This window comes from Lathamus discolor, chromosome 2 (genome assembly GCF_037157495.1).
Source record: "Lathamus discolor isolate bLatDis1 chromosome 2, bLatDis1.hap1, whole genome shotgun sequence".
Taxonomy (NCBI): Eukaryota; Metazoa; Chordata; class Aves; order Psittaciformes; family Psittacidae; genus Lathamus; species Lathamus discolor.
Window position 1 is genome coordinate 7,662,895 of NC_088885.1, and position 19,629 is coordinate 7,682,523.

The 19,629-nt window shown below is 43.1% G+C and overlaps 2 protein-coding genes across 2 annotated transcripts in view; one reads left to right on the forward strand and one right to left on the reverse strand.

Annotated features, from left to right (window-relative positions):
• Window positions 1-4,746, reverse strand: part of RAMP3 (receptor activity modifying protein 3) — a 73,054-nt gene extending 68,308 nt beyond the window's left edge. Inside the window, exons 1-2 of the mRNA XM_065665634.1 lie at window positions 4,569-4,746; window positions 1,615-1,735 (exon numbers count right to left, since the gene is read on the reverse strand). The gene's annotated coding sequence lies outside the window, so the exon portion shown is untranslated. The remainder of the gene's footprint in view (window positions 1-1,614; window positions 1,736-4,568) is intronic.
• A 1,373-nt stretch (window positions 4,747-6,119) lies between these two features.
• PDIA4 (protein disulfide isomerase family A member 4) lies at window positions 6,120-19,291 on the forward strand. Its single transcript, XM_065665635.1, has 10 exons — window positions 6,120-6,411; window positions 11,674-11,845; window positions 13,411-13,616; window positions 14,262-14,400; window positions 14,901-15,106; window positions 15,782-15,940; window positions 17,052-17,203; window positions 17,606-17,762; window positions 17,855-18,088; window positions 18,636-19,291. The coding sequence occupies exons 1-10, from the start codon at window positions 6,312-6,314 to the stop codon at window positions 19,049-19,051; spliced, it is 1,941 nt and encodes a 646-aa protein (XP_065521707.1). The 5' UTR covers window positions 6,120-6,311; the 3' UTR covers window positions 19,052-19,291.
• Window positions 19,292-19,629: the final 338 nt, after the last annotated feature.

Below are 19,629 nucleotides of genomic sequence, written 5' to 3' on the forward strand. Positions count from 1 at the left end.
AGATGCCATATTTTCTTTCTTTCCATCCTCAAAAGCAATTTTTTTCCTCCTAAGGCCTACCTGGCATTAGAAATTGACCTGACTCAAGTCCCACCTGCTTCATAGGAGGGAAGATACATTCTTGTTAATGCCACAGAGTTCCCTTTGCTTAAGAACTGATTGGAGAGACAGGACATAACCCTTTTGGCTGCAACCTAGTTAGCACTTCCAATCCTTTCAAGAGTAAATCAGCGCCAGCACCTTCCACTGTTTCCAAGTAGAAATGTAATCATGACTTTAGTCATGGCAAGTTGGAAACTCTCTGTTTAAGAGTTATGAACACAGATCCTTAACTTTTCTTCTAACATGGAAATAATTTTGACTTTTGTGAAGTGCTGTGAGCCAGAGGAAGGTGCTAAATAATGTATGTTACTCAATAATTTATTTCAGCACAGCCATTGCATTCTTACTGCCATGTCTCCCTATATGAATATCTGTAAACTTAATGCAATGTTCACATGCAAGAATAACAAACTGCTGTTGTAAAGAACCTATGCTACAATCATAAAAAGCTTCTTCTAGAGAGTTTGAGTTTTATTAAGTGAATCCAGAAGTGTTTCCACATTGAGGCTTACAAATGAAACAGAAATAAGTGTTAAGGCCTATTGCTGCTCTCTAGAGAGCAAGATTAAAATAAATTATCTGAAGAGGAGATCCTGAATTTAAACCAGTTTTAAGAGTCAATCTCATGGATATGAGTATCTCATACATAGCTAAGATGTACCATTTTCATTGCTTTACTATAATATTCCCTGTATAGGAGAAAACCAAGTGTTGAAAACTATGAAAACACAAGTGGTTTATTACTGCATAACATACACACACAGAGTTCTTTGGAAAAATAGTGATATACTTCACCTAGCTTGGAACTGTTATCAGCTTGTAAGGAGAGCAGGGTTGAGATTTTTCCATCCTCTGAATAAATATAACATATACACTTCCTTTGCCCAAGAAATTTCAGTGATAGTGAGTAAAACCTCCTGTCTGAGCTGAACCTTGTACCTCAAGTTGTGACTGGCTCAGAGGAGTGAAACTCATATCCTAGCCACAGTACACTAGCCCATACGGTTCAGAGCACCGCACCTTGACAGCCTCCTCATAAACACAAAGGGAAGAGAAGGGCATCTAAAGTATTACTTAAAAAAGACAAGAAAAGCCTAAGTCTTTCCCTTCAGAACGTTAGATAAAATATACACCATGCAGACCACTTGTAAATTCTGGATTCATAACATTCTCTCCACTCTCCCAAGACTCAAACTTGTACATTATTGATAAAATGATGACTTGAGAATAAAAACAACCCATATATAAACAAACACAACCCTTTGGAAGCCTTTCCTCATGCCTGCAGGCAGTTACAGAAGGACCAGCTGGTTTAAGTCAACTATAGTTTGTTGAAAGGTACCATCTAGTGGTGATTTTATATTATGCAAACTCACTGAATTCTACATACTAAAACTTTCTTTGCCATCAATGTCTGAGCACAAATTCAGCAAAACTGAACATCACATTATGATACCACTGTACAGAACAGTTTCACTCAACCCAAAGAAGAACATTATCCTTTGTTCTTACCTTTGTTCACACACCAGCTCGTGAGTCCCAAGAAAAGGGTGATATTCCTCAAACGAGATCAAAGGTCTGTGACCTCACTGCTGAGTTTAGCTCATTTTCAGGCTTGCAGTAGTGAAGACTTCTGTAAAGGGCATGATAATAATTACCAAGTGAGTTTTGCTCTCTTAGCAGAAACTTCAGATGGTGCTTTCTATCAAATTAACTCAGAGAGCAACCCAGAAAAAAGGCAGTGCCTTGACCTTTCTCATGCTGCCAATTCTCAGTGTAAGCAGGGACATATTTACAGTAAATAAAACTACAGAAGGCTTTACTGGATTTTTTTTCTATTCATTATCTATATTTGCTTTAATTCAGAACCCTTCCACCTCTCTTGAAAAGTCTAATCCACATCAACTCTGATGTAAAAACATAGACTAAATTGTTCAACACGTGCTTGATGATAAATATGACTGTGGAGCACATCAACAAGCCACATGTTCTCCTGAAACCACCATGACCCAATGAACAAAAATAAAGTAAGAATTAATGACCATTCACAGTGTTACAATGATTTTTTGAGGGTCTTTAGGAGATATGGTAGCAAAGCAATAGGTGATAACCAAAAGTAGGTGCATTTGTTGTAGCCCCTGGTTACTCCAAGCCTGTGGACCCTGCAAAAGGACAGAACATCTGGCACTGTATTCATCTGCGGAGCCTGAAGATCCAGCCTGAACACTCAAGTCTCTCTGTATGTCAGGTGGCCTTGGCTGATGTTATTGAATACTCCTGTAGGCACACCAAGACCCATTCCAAAGAAGGAATAAAAGCCAAGTCAAACAGAGCTAATGGTCACTTTTAAAGAATATGATTTAAACTCGTACTTAAGTACCTGAAGTTCAGGTTGGAAATGTCAGGTAAAGGATTCTCAGGCAGACTGAAAACTGCAGTAGTTAGAACACCAGCAGTGGTCAGTGATTTGTGGGGAATAGGAAGAAGAACATATGCAACTCTTAAAATAGTTCTTTGCATGAACCACAGTTGTGCTGAGTATGTTAAAGGATAAATATTCACCCCCTGTAAATGTTAAAAAACCCCAAATGAGATACAAGAAGCAGAGTATAAAACATTTTCTTAAATTAACTGTCACAGAACCATATGCCTAGGCCTTTGTTTTCCTAGCCCAATTCTTGTATAATCCTGGGCTTGCAGATGCAAATATCATCTTCCAGTAACTTCTTTTTACAAAACTCTTCCCAAAGGAAGACTCTCAACATTCATTTTGTAGCTCCAAATCCCACCCATGTATGTAAATACTATGGCAAGAATTTCCCTCTGTGCACATACTATCTTTCGAAGTGCTTTTGACTTTGAAATAGTTTAATCAGTAACTGTAAAAATCTGTTCAGTTGCCAGACTGCAGAATATGCTACCTCATGGAATTGTGTGTCATGTGTCACACAGGTCCTCCTCATACAGACAGATCTCAAACCATTACCTTTTCCTAAAAGAAAACACACTCATTTTTATATCTGCAGTTCCTGCTCCCTTTATATTATTCTATTACTACTTCAAGCCCCACTAAGAGCTTCTGTCACGACTGATCAGAATATACTCCACCAGGCTCAGTTTATCTATATTCTGCCATAGGATAGTTTCATTTAACTGGTTTAACTATTCAGCTGTTGAAAACAGCTCTACCAGAAAATCTTGATTATTCTGACTGCTTGGCAAATTCAGTTCAATGAGAGCTTGTGAGTGCTTTTAAATACAGTCAGTATAACAGAAGTCTGAGTTTATTTCAGTTTTTACAATAGGGGGCCACATAAAATATTACTTCTGCTAGATGTCCTATAGGTATTTTTGAAACCTAAAGCATATACACTTTCTCAAGACAGTTCTTCCAGAGGCCAAGTTACAATCACATGATGTCAAATTGAAAAGAATTAACCCGTACTGTTCTACATGTGAATTACTTCCCATAATTTATTTCTGTATTGTTGTTTGCACGAGCTGCAATCATGCTGAGTTAAAAAAAAAGGATAATCAACCCTTACAAATATTTAAAAAACCCAAACAAGACAGTAAAAGTGGATGATAAACCATTTTTTTCAACATCTGTGTCTTATCAACTGCTTCAAACAGATAAAGCAGGGAAATGCAAATGCTGATCTACTGGCTAAAGCTGGTCAAACCCATGGGCTAAAGTGTCTGTCAATGCTCAGCTACCTTACAATTTAGAAGCCTTGTAACTTCAGAGACACCTGAAGCAATCTCTTCTGACCCTACATGCTATGATATGAACTCCGAAGAAAAATAATGTAAGAGTGTGTTCAAAGCACATGTGACACTGTGCCAGTTTAAGACTGGCATATTGCATAAAAGAGAGGACTTGTAACTGAAAGGGTTTTTTTGTTGTTTTGGTTTTTAGGAAAAAAGTTTTGAAAGCATCCCTCCAAAACCATTCAGTGCATGTGCTGTAACATCAGGTGTGTTTTAGTGGCATTTCAGCCATATTTTAGATTTGCCAGAAGGTGGCATCAAGAGCACCATCAGTTCATGCTCTTTGGAAGAAATGCTGCATCCGAAACAAATCACAGAAAGACAAAGTGGTCTGTCACACAGTCCTACTGAAAAAGCTGTGCAACATGGTCCAACACCTTAGCTAACTGACATGGTGCTGAGGCTGCACACACTCCTATTAAAATGAATTTCCAATCATTTAAGCACCATCAGCAACTTACTATAGCATCCAGATAGAAAAATTCACGTTTAACAATAGTAAATTAATTGGTTGCACCTCGATTCAGCCAATATCAGTCAGCATCTAATCAGTATCACTCTGTGATATTGAGGATTACAATAATAAGGATCAGCATCATCAGACTGTGAAAGGCCAAGTAGGTTCAAGCCTACTTTTAAGACTGTAATATAGTTTAACAGCAGAAATTAGACTAATATGGCTTAGTCTGGCATACCTTGCAATTTTCACGGGTTTTGAGAAAGAACACTGGCTTCTTCTGCTTTGACATTCAGTGCTAGATATGCCTCCTTTAAGGTGAACAATTGTACCCCACTGAACTTGCAGAATGACATACAGAAGACGACGAGTATCTAGGCCTCCTTTGGAAGGAGAAAATTACAGTACAGATATCGCCAGAGTCCACCACTTAATGGTGCTGGCAAACACTGGTGCAACCTCTTAAGACCTTAAGGTAGCCATTGACAACTTAAACCAGAGGAAACTCCTCCTGATGTTCCTGAGGAAAAGCATATTTAAGAAATACGACCATCTGCTTGTTCCTGAGGATGTGCTGCCAGTGGTGATGCTGACAGGTTACAAGCATCAGAAAACACAGTATGCACAAATCATAATCCAGTTTCAAATAATTCCAGTGACTGGAACACCTGGGTTTTTCTGCAGGATAGCAGATGTTATCAGATAGCAATGCCTTTTATCCAGAAACTGCTCCATAGACGCTCTGGGGTCTCACACTTTCAGTGCTTGTTTTCTGCCTGTGTGGGAGCAGACATGACTGGTTAAGTATGGCCAGTTTCTGACATCAGATCGAGTAAAGGTAAGGATCGCCTCCCTTGACTGCTGCCACACTCCTCCAACGCACCCCAGGGTATGTCCTTGTCCCTCCCGGCTCAAGGGCGGCACACCCCTGGCTCATAATCAACTGATGATCCACCAACACTGCCAGGTCCTTCTCAGCTGAACTGCTCTCTAGTAGCATTAGTACCATCATCTCTCATTATCCCTCCATGACCACCATCAGTAACAACAAGAAATGAAGTTATTAACACAAAAAGACCTGCCATGGCGATGTCATCAAGGGCAAAGGGGAAGAATCTGCCATCCCCAAACATCCGCCTATGAGTTTGCTTACAAGACCTGCTCTCTATTAACCTAGCTAACCGAGTTTCACCACAGCTTTCTGGCAATACTAACAGCTAAGCTTAAGAAGACTTTTGGACAGGCGGAAGCACACACTCCTCTGCCCTGTCCTGAGGTACAGCACGCTTCTGCTCGCAGAAAGTCGTCATGCCTTTACAAACAGGCAGGCTGCGCCCGACACCCTGAACTCTACGGGAGCCCCTCAACCACGGCAGCACTGTCAAATGCTCCAGGTAAACGGCAAGGAGTTACTTCAGTAAGAAGATCGAACAACTCTGAGGCCACACAACCACATCCGACACCAACCTGGCCGGACAATGCCGACACCTGCTCCCTCCTTCACCCCTGAGGTAAAGCACCGCCCCCCCGCTAGGGAGGCTCCGCCTCCAAACGTAACGCATTCTCATAGGCTACCATCGCCAGATGGCCCCGCCCCCTCGCGGCACCCCGCCAATCGCGAATGGCAATGTGTCTTCTCGCCCTTGTGGGCGGGGCTCGGAGCCCCCTCCCCGCTCTGCCAGGGCGGCTGCGCCGGGGCCGCGTGTCGAGCGGCGGTTGGTGGTGCCGCGGTCAGCCAATGGGGGAGCGGCACCTCAGAGCCGCCGTCTAATCAGCGCCGTGCCTGCCGCTGCGGGAGCGCCGCGTTACGGGTTTCCGCCACGCACGCTCGGGCCTTGCGCGGCGGAGGGGCGCGGAACGCGATTGGCGGCCGCGCCGCTCGTGTCGTAAGGCGGCAGCCAATCAGGGGGCGCGGCGTCCCCGAGCGAGGGGGCGGCGGCGCGGCGCGGTCGGGGCTGGCGAGAGGCGAGGCGGCGGCATCATGAGGCTGAGCGCGCTGTGGGTGCTGCTGCTCCTGCTGGGGCTCGCCCAGGTCGCGGTTCTGGCGCGGGGTGCGGCGGCCGAGGAGAACGGCGATGATGGTGAGCGCGGGGGCATGGCGGCGGTGGCGGGGCGCGGCCGGGCTGCCGCCTGGGAGACGCGGATGCGCGCAGGCCGCTGGGCTGAGGCGGCGGAGGCAGCGCGGTGGTCCCTGCGTGAAGGCGCGGGTGTTCCGGAGAGAATCGTGGAGTCACAGAAGGATTTGGGTTGGAGGGGACCTTAAGGTCGTAGGGTGCTAACACCCTGCCGCAGGCAGGGACACCTCGCACTAGAGCAGGTTGCTCCAAGACCCGTCCAGCCTGGCCTGGAACACTGCCAGGGATGGGGCAGCCACAGCTTCTCTGGGCACCCTGTGCCAGCGCCTCAGCACCCTCACAGGGAAGAGCTTCTGCCTTAGATCTAACCTGAACTTGCCCTGTTTCAGTTTGAACCTATCGCTACAGTCCGTGATGCAGAGTCCCTCTCCAGCATCCTTGTAGCCCCCTTCAGACACTGGAAGCTGCTCTGAGGTTTCCCCGCAGCTTCTCTTCTCCAGGCTGAACAGCCCCCATGTTCTCAGCCTGTCTCCATACAGGAGGTGCTCCGGCCCCTGATCATCCTCATGGCCTCTTCTGGACTTGCTCAAAGAGCTCCATGTCCTTCTTATGTTGGAGACCCAGCGCTGAGCGGCTGCTCTGCCTCACTGGCTCTAAACGGCAGTAAAAGCTTGCAATTAGCCATGGGGCAGTTACTGACTTTGAAATTGTCCGTAAATACGCAAGTCCATTATCTGTTGGCGTGACTTCAGTTTAGTGCATTCCGTGTGTTTCAAGTCAATTGCTTATTTTTTCCTGAAAGGAATGCAGTGTGTTGCTGGTTTCTTGGTGTTTCTTCCTGTTGTCTTCTTTCCCAAATTAGCTGAAACAAAGCTGCTCTGACTAAGTTTAGCACCTGTTTGTAGGAGGCAGGCATTTGAAAGTGCTTCTTTTCCTTCTTTTCTCATTTTAAGCATCTTTCCTGTGGATTTTTGAGGAAATCTATGTCTTTTGTGTTACCTACATCAAAGTGCTGTATGTTGAGTGTTAGAGGGTGGTCAGGGAAGCCAGATTATGCATGACTTCCTGAACTCCTGTCCTGCAAATTCTTGCTCAGTGAACAGGCACTGTAACTTAGAGAAATTCATTTATGTCAGGTATCTTATCTGTGTTACTGACTGTACCATCTGGAGGATAAAGGATCAGGAGATTTTTCCTTTTCATAGGATATAGCATCTGCAATAAGGGGTTACATATATTTCAGCTTGAATTTTAAAAGGAAGATTCTTTATTATGTCTGTTTCTCTGCTTTTAGCTGGAAGACTTGGTTATCATCGCTTTGTAGCATGTGACAAAGCCTGGTACTGATTTCTCCCACTCCCTTCAAACGATGAAGTGACAGCAGTGATGTTACAGCAAAGCCTGGGTCCTGTGACTGGTGGCAGTAGCTCAACTTCTCCTGGAGCAGACTCTCATCAGTATTTCCCATGTGTGCTCTTCTTCCCATTAGATGAGTTCTTGGGATCAAAGATGCACAGTGATGAAAGGATTTCCTCCTGTGTGCAAGTTGAGCACTAATGCATTACGCAGCTTCAATCATTCTGTTTCTGTTGTGTATCTCAAAATCTGTATAAATCACAAACCAGGCTTTACCAAGCCTTTGCTTTAAAAATGCAAGTAATTAGGGTTTTCCATTTTTGCCCTTGAAACGCAGAACTGTAGGAGGTGGAATAAATTTACGTTGCAACAAGTAAGGAACCTTATGTAAATGAATTGTTCAGGAGATGAAAAGTTCAGATAAAACTGGGCTTGTTGCACTGAATGGTTTTGGAAGTGGAGTTTGACTTGGGCAGTGAGGCAAATACACTTGCAGCAGGGTTAGCCTGGATCGTGACTTTTGCATCCTGTTGAAGGAAAAAGAGAGATCACATAGAGGATTGATGCACTACAGAATAGTCTGAGGAAGACTGCTTTCATAAACAGGCTTTTGAATACCCTGGTAATAGATTGTGAGTCTTGACCTGGGTGTTTCTGAAAACTGAGCCCAGCCAATTGGGGAGCAGTCATTCAGTGGCCTCCTCAAAAGGAAAGTTTCAGGCAGAATCCTGAAGTTATTTCCAAGTACAGGTTTTTTGTACAGGATTCACTCTGCTTAAAAGAAAGTTAAAAGGAAAGACTTCTAATAAATGCTGGAAGTTCAGTGAAGCTCCTGTCAGAATTCATTTCAGTTCAAGTGGCTGTCATCCTGAAGGAGGCCTGCCAGCCAGCGTCATCTACCTGAAGTCTTGAAGTTGGTGCCATCTCCATCATGCGTTTCAACTTGTGTAGTCATGTGGGAATGCTTTGCTGGGATGAAAGGGAGTAGTCCATATTCTACAGGAGGGCAGGTTTTAGCTGATACTTGTTGCTTTGTCCACCTTGCTTTGTAAGTAGCTTTAAGAAACAAAGACACTTCAGTCTGAGTGCAGCTATTTTGTTTTAGTGAGCTGCCTTTATAGAAGTATCTATTAACTACTTCTGGCATTTCAGCTGTCGCAGTTACACTCATTTTGTATCTGTTCCCTTCAAACTGTAAATCAGTGGTGCAGAGGAAACTTCCTTACTCTTAATGAAAACAGTCCTGCTTGCTTATCCTTTACTTGGTCAGGTCTTTGAATCAGGTCTTACAGTCTCAACACTAAAGAGGATGTGGAGGTAGCTGTGATAACCCTCGGTATCAGTGAAGCTGGAGTCTATAGAGGGTGAGTTTGCACTCATAAAACCTAATTTATAGGTGTGGTTAACTTCTTTATGTTTGGCAATGCCTTCCTTAAGCCAGTTAGGAAAAGCTGGAATCCTGCTGTTATGCACTACTGTCCTGCCATCTCCTCCTAGGGAGGAAGTGTGTGTGTCTAATGTCCATGACGGTGTATCCCCATCAAGGAAGTTTTATGTTGTGAAAGCTCTGTAGAGCTTTCAGGGAAAGATAAAAACTTACTTTGGTGATGTTTGTTGGATCCAGTGGTAATGATGTTTCCATAGGTAATGCTTTGTTATCAGCTTTCAAATCCATGTAGCTGTGGTGGCCTTTTTCCTCTCTTTGGGACAGGTAGTTAACATAGTAAGCAAGAATGAGAGTCGCAACCTGGTGGTTAGTTTCAGACATGCATGCGCGGAATTGGCTGGCTAGTTTTGCTCAGATTCTTTTGTGTCAGGAAAAACTCAAGTCTGAAGTGATTTGCCTGGAAAAACTATGGGCATTGGACAACTCCCTAGGAATTCAGGCACAGGCTGACCATGAGCAAACAGCCTGCAGTGAAAATTAGACCTCAAAAGTGCTGGGCCCACGTGTCAGCAGAAGTTTTGACTGTTGAAAACTATCTTTTTCACCAGGGTAGTCCCATAGGTATGTGACTGCCGCAGAGTCACTTCCAGGGTGTCTGACAGTTCAGCCCTTTCACTTCAAGTGCTCAGAGGCAGCAACACAGGAGGCATTGTCCACTTGCAGATAGTGCTTTTTGATGCTTCATAGAGCAGCTGAAGCAGTAGTAGTTCTTTAAGGAACTTAATCCAGGTGATTACTGTTGTGTGATAAATGATCTCCTGTGATCTCTCTCCTCATCAGAAACTTTAATATTTTGGTGGTGAATAAGGTTGGGTTTTAATTAACACATTTTTGTCCAGGAGCACCTATTGTTTTCTGAGACCATATAGGCTTATTTCTTTAATATCTTCTCCTAAAAGAAAAATGGCTATTGCAATTTAACAGCATCATTGTGTCCACTGTGAGCTTGTTCCTATAGTCTTCAATTGGTCTGAGAACAGTGGGGTTTGGGGTTGTTTTTCATACATGGATACTACACATTTATCATTCTTCAAAACTCCTGGTGAAATCAGAGCATTTTGAGGATTCTTGTGCTGAATCAGTAACTCAGATGTACATGATTTGCTGTCCTGCTGCAGTAGCTCCTGTCAGCTTAGTCCAAGGCCAGTTAATTGAAGAATAGTTTTGATCAAGAAACCTCGTTCTGTTTTGGTATTTTGTTGTATTTGTTGGGTTGTTTCCTGATGCTGGGATTCCAAGTGGTTCAAAGGCCCTTAGTTTTGTTGTTTTACAGTTTTCATTTGGGATGAGGTGCTTTCACTACTTGGTTTGTGACTGAAATTCCTTTCAAGTCATTCAGAAAGGTCTGCTTGCCTCAGGTGGTAGCATTTAAACAAATAAAAGTTTAAAGAACCATTTGGGAGAAGAAATATTAAAAAAAACATCTCAAATTCCAAACCAACAGAGACTGAACCGGTTTAAATGTCTTGGCCTCAACTTTCACATGCAAACTGCTTCAGTAACTCAACAAATCTGCTTTCTCTTTAAAAGACCTGTTCTGGACCAGCAGTCTTGGTCTTCTTAAATCTAAGGCTTCCCCAAAACCTCTTCGAAGAAACTTTTCACTCTCTTTATTTCAGAAGAGTACCTTGCATCTGCAAAGTGGGTTTTCATGGGACTCCCATGACAGTCACTTTCTTATTTGATGTACACTCAGGCTGCAGCCTGTTGCTGATCCAGAGCAGAGGAAGTTGGAAGCTTCTTCAATGAATGGCAGACCTGAAACATCACTGTAACTGAAAGATAGACTGAGGTTGCAGGGGTGGGATGGAGCAGTCAGGAACAGAAGCATAACGTTCAAGTGCTACCTCTGAACCACCTTGCAAACGATATCATTTGAGTTTATAGCAAGTCTGTTAGAGCCTCACATTGGCAGAACGTAGCAGTTGTGATGTTACAGATATAGTGAGTAAGGGCGCAAGAAAAGCATTGGGGAGAGATGACATCTGCTTTTTTGGTGCAAGACACCCAACTTTTCTAGCCACAAGTTCCTGTGCTTGAAGAACAGCCCTTTTGGGGCATCTTGGAGGGCTTCTCTTTGAATTCAGGTGTCATCTGCATGCCCTTCTTGCCCAGCAAAACAGGTCTGGCTTCCCAGGTTTCAACAAAATACACAATGTACCTTGGTGGCAACTGTTGCATAGGTCTGTATGTGTCTGTTTTGTTAGATTGCCTGCATGTGCAAAAGTACATGTTGACACTTCACTGTCATACTGATATTGTTGGCTGGTGTAACATAGACAAAAGTGAAATGGTCAAACATCTGAGTCCAGGCTCTGTGCAAACTGAGGTAGCTGTCATTGTAACCTGTGTTGATACCTTTTGTCTTCACTGCAGGATATACTTAATCCATCTTTAACCTGGTAGTGTTCTTTTAATGTTAAACTTGACACAGTCTAATCCATGTTGCATTTTTATCTTTCCAGAATCTGTTATAAAAGAAACTGATGATGACAGTGATGATGATGATGAAGATGACGAAGATGATGATGATTCTGAAGTTAAAGAAGAAAACGGTGTATTAATCTTGAATGATGCAAACTTTGACACCTTTACTGCAGACAAGGACACTGTGCTGCTGGAGTTCTATGCACCTTGGTGGGTTCACAGCCTGAGCTACCTCCTTAGGTGCAGGATGGGGTGGCTGTCAGAGCCTTCTCTTACAGAACACAGTCTTAAAAAGTGACTTAGGCTACAGTTCTGAATATGATATAGGAATATCCTACCTGCAGGAGAAGCACTGGACTCTACCATATCCCAGGGTATAGGAGGTGGTTCAGATGGTGTGGAGGTACCTTTTTTCCTCTCAGATGTGGGTCATGCTGAGGGATCCCATGCCAGGTGAAGCACAGTCCTGGTTCCATCCCTGTTCTGTGCCTGTCAGGGAGCAGAAATGGCCTCCATGAGCCCTAGAAAAGTCATGCTGTGTGGTCTTGCAACCTGCTATAATCCTTTGGCCTGGTCCACTGAGAACTTGTGTGCTTGCTCATCTAGATGAAGGAGGCTTCCCTGGTTGGGGTATTGCTAGAAGGTTTTCCTTCTCAAGTTTAAATCTCTGTCCTTGCCAGAAGGGTGTAGTGTGAGTAATGACTTGTTTGTTATACCAATTTAAACAGTGCCTCATACATTTGTGTAATGATGGTAATTCTGCTAGCATGCCCAGGTACACAGCGCACTAGAGTATTTGGGGGCTACAGTGGATTTATCTGCATATAACCAAGACAAAGAATTCAGTCCAAAACGTATCTTCTCTTGCATTCAATCTTATGGACAAAAACAACAGGGATGGTGTGTGTGGGGGAAACAAGAGTAGAATATATTGGCAGTCAAGTTGCAGACTTAGTGTTGCAGCCAGAACCTCTTTTCCTTTGTGGCTTGGTGGTATAAATACAACTTACTCATTCGTCATTTTCTAGTCTTTGAATAGAGAGGGGAATATGATCTTGTGTGAGGTGGAGTTCCATTTTAACTACTGCCACTCATCTTAGAGAATCCCATCCCTGCTTGGCTCTAGGTACTGTTTCTGCAGCCGTAGTTTTCATGCATGTCTGCATGAAAACTGAACATGAAATGTAATTTATCCAAGCAAAAGGGTGTGTGGTCATCACAAACTAAACACCTTTTTTTTTCCCACTCCTCCTCCTGCCAGTTGAGAGGCTGAGGAGCGCAGGCTATCTGCTATGCTTTATTCTCTTCTTTTTCCTGGTTTCATCTTCAGCTTGTCAAGCTATATTTAGCTTTTCTGATGCTGGTATCCTCTGTCATACCAGCTTTTGCAGCAGAAGCCTCTGATCTTCCCCAAGAGTTCTGCTGTGGCCACAGAATGAGAACAGATGCTGTGATACTGTGGTGGGTGTGAGATTTCATTAGGTCAACTGCTGAGTCATTTTTCTCTTCAGTTCCATTCAGGGTGCTAGGTAAAGGAGATGAGTCAAGATTAGGAGAAGCTGAAGTCTGAATGAGACTATACTGGGAGGGGAGTGGGGAGGAAGAAGTATAATACAAGGTATACAATGAGATAAGACTGTTGGGTTTTGAACAAACAGCATATTAGCTATAGTTACTTTGTATTTTCATGATCTGAAAATACAGTTAAGTCAATGCATCCTGAAAATACAGAGTAGCAAAATACGTTTCTCCATCTACTTGTCTTCCTCTGGCAGGTGCGGGCATTGCAAGCAGTTTGCTCCTGAATATGAAAAGATAGCCAAAACTCTGAAGGAAAATGACCCTCCTATTCCAGTTGCCAAAATAGATGCTACTGCAGCCACTTCACTAGCAAGTCGTTTTGATGTCAGTGGCTACCCAACCATCAAGATCCTGAAGAAAGGCCAGCCTGTTGACTATGATGGCTCCCGGACAGAAGATGGTAAGCACCAGTCCTTTGCAATTCTCTGTAAGAAAGCAAAGTAGTATATGGTCCTGCTTCTTCATGTGACTATTTTGAAGGACTTTGATCTTAAGCTAGTTTATATCTTAAGCAGAATAATATTATGAAGCCTGAAATTCTGCTTCTCAATTGGCTGCATGCGAGAGACAGTTTTGCAGGTAGTGGGTAATGCTATTACTGGTGGATGTTTTGAGAAGTATAATTTGTCTAGAGGAGGAGGTAGTCTCATGCTTGTTGAAGGATCAGCTAATAGAAGCATCTGATCTATACATTGACTGTATATAAAGCCACTTGGGTTTTGCTTAAGGAGCGTGTCCAGCTTCAGTCAGAGGGGGAAAACAACCTTTTGTGTCTATCTTGAGATAGAATTCTATCTGCTACAGTGCTGCAAGGTACTGATCTGTGTTCTGCATAAGTAAGATGCTCTGTGGGGTGACGAGAAGACCTCCTTGACAATAATGAAGCAAAACATAAAGGAGTATGATTAAGAGAGTGCCTGTAAGCTTTGGTCCAAGAGAATGCTTGCCACTCTGATTTGAAGTTCTTGACACCAAGTCTTGAATTCAATATGCTGCTGGTATGAGAATGCAAACTTGCTAATTGGGTTTTTGAACTCTGTTTCAGCAATTGTGGCCAAAGTCAAGGAGGTTTCTGACCCCAGTTGGACCCCTCCACCAGAAGCTACACTGGTATTGACCCAGGATAATTTTGACGAGGTTGTGAATGACGCTGATATAATCCTAGTGGAGTTCTATGCTCCATGGTAAGCAAGAAGGCAGTCACCTGTACCTTCCTAGCACAGCTGGCCTGAGCTGCTTGGTTTCTGTTGTTATGCCTCATTTTTAAAGAGGCTTACCTTGTGCAGGTGTGTGCAGCTCTAATCTGGACCGAGGGTCACAGTAGAAATCAGTTGAAGATTAGGTTGGATCTGTGTCTCAGCGAGAGGTGGTCTCCAAAACTTCCCTGAAGATTCTCCTCATTTACTCATTTGGGAACACATTGAAGAAATGCTGAAAACCAAAGACAGTTGATCCCTAGTTTAAAAATGGCCTCTACAAATGAAACTACCTATAGTTAAGTGACATAGACATAGAGGCTAGCTTCAGATTGAAGAGACAAGTCTTCCTAGACTGAAGTCTGTAGATCAAATAACCCCATTTCCACTTTCTTCATTCTGGAATACTTTACTGTTCCATTTAAGAGGTAGAAAGTACACAGCAGGACTCGTGTCTTCTAAAACTGCCCTCCCCTCTCCTTCCCTAGGTGTGGGCACTGCAAAAGGCTTGCTCCAGAGTACGAGAAGGCTGCCCAGGAGCTCAGCAAGCGCACGCCTCCCATTCCCCTGGCTAAAGTCGATGCCACTGCTGAAACTGAGCTCGCAAAGAAGTTTGATGTTACTGGTTACCCAACCCTGAAAATATTCCGGAAGGGCAAAGCTTATGACTACAGTGGTCCACGGGAAAAATACGGTACTGCAGCTTCTGCTCCTTCCTATTGTCTGAGGGCTTTGACCGCAGATGTTTTGATATGTCTGTAAGAGTTGCAGACTTGTTAACATCAGCAATTGTTGTTGAGGAAACCTGGAAAACTCTGTCCTCATACCTACATAGGCCAGCGGTATAAATCCATCTCTAATCTTCATAACATTTTATGGTGGTACTATAAGTTCCTCTTAGTATTAGGTTAGTTAAATACCCATAGTGAAGTGCTGGCAGTATGAGTAGATGGGCAGTTTTTATTTGCACTGGAATGCGCTGTGAGGACTGGCAAAGTACTCAATATTAGGTTTCAGTAAGAGGGAAGACTTAAGACTATCCGAGTAGAATTTTGGTTCATAGCAGGAGACAGTGAAGTGTCTGGAATTCTAGAAAGGAGGGTTACTTGAAAGACGAGCTGATATCCATGGAGCTTGTGTTTGGTCACCTCTTCTGAAACCAGCCTGAAAGAGAATATCCAGAACTGCAGCTTTAAAGTCTTGGACCGTGGTTTTGCTGATTTGGTCTTTAAGTTCTTGTGGGATGGCTGTACAGAAAGAAAGGTGTCCACAGGAAATGTGGTGTTAAGCAGTGTCTTGAAGGGAATGCCTGGACCTTTCAGTTCAGTAAATGTTCTAAGCAACTTTCTGGGGTGGGTTTGTCTTGCAGGCATTGTCGACTACATGATTGAGCAGGCTGGGCCTCCATCCAAACAGATTCAGGCTGCCAAGCAGGTACAGGAATTTCTGAAGGATGGGGACGATGTCATCATCATTGGAGTCTTTAGTGGAGAGACTGACAAAGCCTATCAGCTCTATCAGGAAGCAGGTAAAATACGAATGAAATGTCTGTTTTGTTGAGATCGAGGCCAGGACTTTGGGCTTGGAGACATCCTTTATTTCTGCTCTTAGTTCAGTGGGAGGAGGCTGGAGAGCAATAGGAGGAAGGAGATTGAAGGGTGATCTTCCACTTGTATTCTGGCTAATGGCAGATTTTGAGACTATAACTGAAATATCAGTCTGTCACAGGAGATACTTCCTCTTAGTACTGTGTCCCTAAAAACATGTGGACTAGAGAGGAGGTAAAACTCATAGCTGAGGAATGAATCACAACATAAGACCTTGCTAGCTTTGCCATCTGCTGTTGCCTGTTTCATATCTGACCGTTCCAAAGGCTGGGCTTTGCCAGGCTTGTTTGGGGTAGGAAGACTGGAGAAAGAATCATCTTCCACCCCTGCATCAGGTTAGCTATGACAGTGTTTATTTTTACAAACCCTTTTGACTGTGACACATTGATGGTCCTGTTAATGACCATATTTGCTAGCACAGAGAAGAGACTAAGCACTTGAAGTGTTCGGTCCCTGTAATCAGTCCCTGTCTGTTACATGAACAAACAACTCGCAGTCAGTCTTGGTTTCTGCCACAGCCTTCAGAGCAGAGTGGGCAATTTCCCCCTTGCTACACCTGCTTCTGGGGCTGTTGTTATTTATAGTTGGATTAGGAACTGATTGGGTTGCTCCAGCAAGATACAGAACTGTTTCCCAGGCTGCCACAAAGCAAATAGATGGGCTAGGTGACCTTGTGAGTTCCTTTCCAGCTCTACTTTCTGCTATTTGGGGGGAAGCCAAGAGGCAGGAGACTGATAAGCAAATAGCTGTTTTACTGGGTATGTTTTGGAAGCTGTTCAAGGTTTTTGAATATGTAGAATAAGTCTTGCAGTAGATGGGTTGTTGAACAGCATTCAAATAGTGCTACTTGAATTGTACGTATTTTTGCATGCTTCTCACCACTGGATGAGAGCTGTTCTCCAGACTCTGGGTGTTTTCATGTCCCACTGAGAACGGGAAGAGAGTTCCTTTGCAGTGCAGTCTTAAGATTCTAGTCAGAGGCTGACACTTCACTTCTTGATGACTTTCCTCCTTCCTAACCTTAATTTTCAGCTAACGGTTTAAGAGAAGATTACAAGTTCCATCACACCTTTAGCAACGAGATTGCAAAACTATTGAAAGCATCTCCAGGAACAGTGGTTGTCATGCAGCCAGAAAAATTTCAGTCAAAGCACGAGCCCAAGATGCGTGTTTTGGATCTTAAAGTGAGTACCTGATCCAAAGCTAGAAGCTTTGTGTATGGGTTGAAGGTTCTCTTTCTTTGTATAGATGAGCAGTTAGTGTTGTCTTGTTGGAAGCACTCCACTAGATATTTGAGGCAACCTGTTTGTCCCCTAAAGCTGTATTGCTTTGTTTGAGAAAGTTTTATGGAACTAGCCCAGAGGTTATATATTCAAATAATAATTTACCAGTAAAGTTTTCAGTTTAAGGGTAGGATGCTAAATTATCTTAGTGCTCAAGGTTTTGAAGAATATGGTGACAGCATTGTTAGTAACATGCCCGTTTCTCACTCATGCATGCATCAATATTTGGTTTTCGGTACTGTGTAACAGAAATACCACTTAAATCCATTTCTCTGAACTTTTTCCACACTTTTTCTTAATCAGGACTCTACAAATGAATCTGAGATTAAAGAGCATGTGACAAAATATGCTTTGCCTCTAGTTGGCCATCGTAAGCCTTCCAATGATGCTAAAAGATATGCTAAACATCCTCTGGTGGTTGTCTATTACACTGTAGACTTCAGTTTTGACTATCGTGTTGGTAAGTTTGCTGAGACACTGTTCCTCAACTTCAGAAGGAAGCAAGCAGGAAGTGACCAGAAGTTACTAACCCGTTGTGTTCTGGTTTTTCAGCTACCCAGTACTGGAGAGGCAAAGTGCTGGAAGTGGCAAAAGACTTCCCTGAATATGTGTTTGCTGTTTCTGATGAGGAAGATTATTCTTCCGAAATAAAAGACTTGGGCCTGCTTGAGAGTGGAGAGGATGTCAATGTGGCCATCCTGGATGAAGGTGGCAAGAAATACGCCATGGAGCCAGAAGAGTTTGACTCTGATGTACTCAGGCAATTTGTGATGGCATTCAAAAAAGGTACAGGTTTTAAAATAGGGTTTGCTCTGTGTCCCCTTCTAAGAGTCTTTCCTGAGGCAGTGGCTACAATAAAGTCATATATATAAACAGGACAGTGCTCCGTGCCCTAAAGCCTTTGGATGATTCTTGCCTTTTTGTTTTAAATCTTGGTTAATTTACTTTGTTGCTTGAGCTGTGCTTTGGCATCTAGCTATATTTTAAACGTGAACGTGTCTAGCAAGCCTAAAGTGTTCTTGCAGCTTTGAAGTGTGAAGTGATCCTACATATTTGGGACTAGTATGCTAAATCACTACCTAATACATTGTGGATGGACAGTCATAAAAAAGAGGGAGAAAGGTTCTAGGGAATTGAGAAATTGTTGCCTGTATTCACAAGGTTATTGTGCTGAAAGGTAACCAGCAAACTCACCTATGTATCATGCAGAGGTAAGTTCATTTACTGGTGCAATGCTGTTTCCTGGTGGGATGATGTACTTCTGCCCTTTTGGGCAAGACTGTAAGGACCACTCTTACTGTATTCTAACATTGTGTGTTTTCCTTCCTTCTAGGAAAACTGAAGCCTATTGTGAAGTCCCAACCAGTGCCAAAAAACAACAAAGGGCCTGTGAAAGTGGTAGTGGGTAAAACTTTTGATACCATAGTCATGGATCCAAAGAATGATGTTCTCATAGAGTTCTATGCCCCATGGTGTGGCCACTGCAAGAAACTAGAACCAGTGTACACTGAGCTAGGCAAAAAATACAAGAATGAGAAAAACCTGATCATAGCCAAGATGGATGCTACTGCCAACGACGTGACAAATGACCACTACAAAGTGGAGGGCTTCCCCACTATCTACTTTGCTCCGAAGGACAAGAAGAACAACCCTATTAAATTTGAAGGCGGGGACCGAGATTTAGAGCATCTGAGCAAATTTATAGAGGAGCATGCCACAAAACTCTCCAGAACAAAAGAAGAGCTTTAGATAAGATGAGGGTGGTGAAGAAAAATTGTTTGTACATTGTAGTTAAAAGCAAGTTACTGACAAAACTTTGAGAGAAGAATTAAGCAAGGAAATTCTTGAGCAGTAAAGTAATTACAGTATCTTTTTTTATATGGCAGAAGAGTTTTTTTCTGGACACTGAACTCCTCTGATATGAATGTCTTCCCTTAGTTACGGTTTTGATCTTTGGAGAAAAATACATCCTTTATTTTTTTGTGACTATTTTGAGCTTGGTTATTTGACCCCAATGCAGCTGGTTTTTAAGTTAAAAGATAATACCAAAAAAAAGAGAAGCAGATCACTCTGCCAAACAGGTTTCTCTGTCTTACTTGTTGGTGTGGTTACCAGGGGGGCAGTGTTTTGATCCAGTCTTCTGTTACGTTTCTGTATACCTACTCATTTGGCTGTATCACTGTATTCATTGCTGAGGGTAAGAATGGAGGGGTTTTTTAAAGTATGGACAAGTTATTCAGTCTGATTAAGACACAGTGACTCACAAACTAAATGTGCTTTAGACCTGTCTGCTTTTGCTCTGTGCCCCTCTGTAGAGACATGTTGGG

Bases quoted from the DNA above. Each gene is read 5' to 3' on its own strand.
- PDIA4 (XM_065665635.1), top strand. From the start codon at position 6,312: ATGAGGCTGAGCGCGCTGTGGGTGCTGCTGCTCCTGCTGGGGCTCGCC. The intron at 13,617-14,261 runs GTAAGCACCAGT...ACTCTGTTTCAG, and splicing joins TGGCTCCCGGACAGAAGATG to CAATTGTGGCCAAAGTCAAG. The intron at 15,941-17,051 runs GTAAAATACGAA...CTTAATTTTCAG, and splicing joins TCAGCTCTATCAGGAAGCAG to CTAACGGTTTAAGAGAAGAT.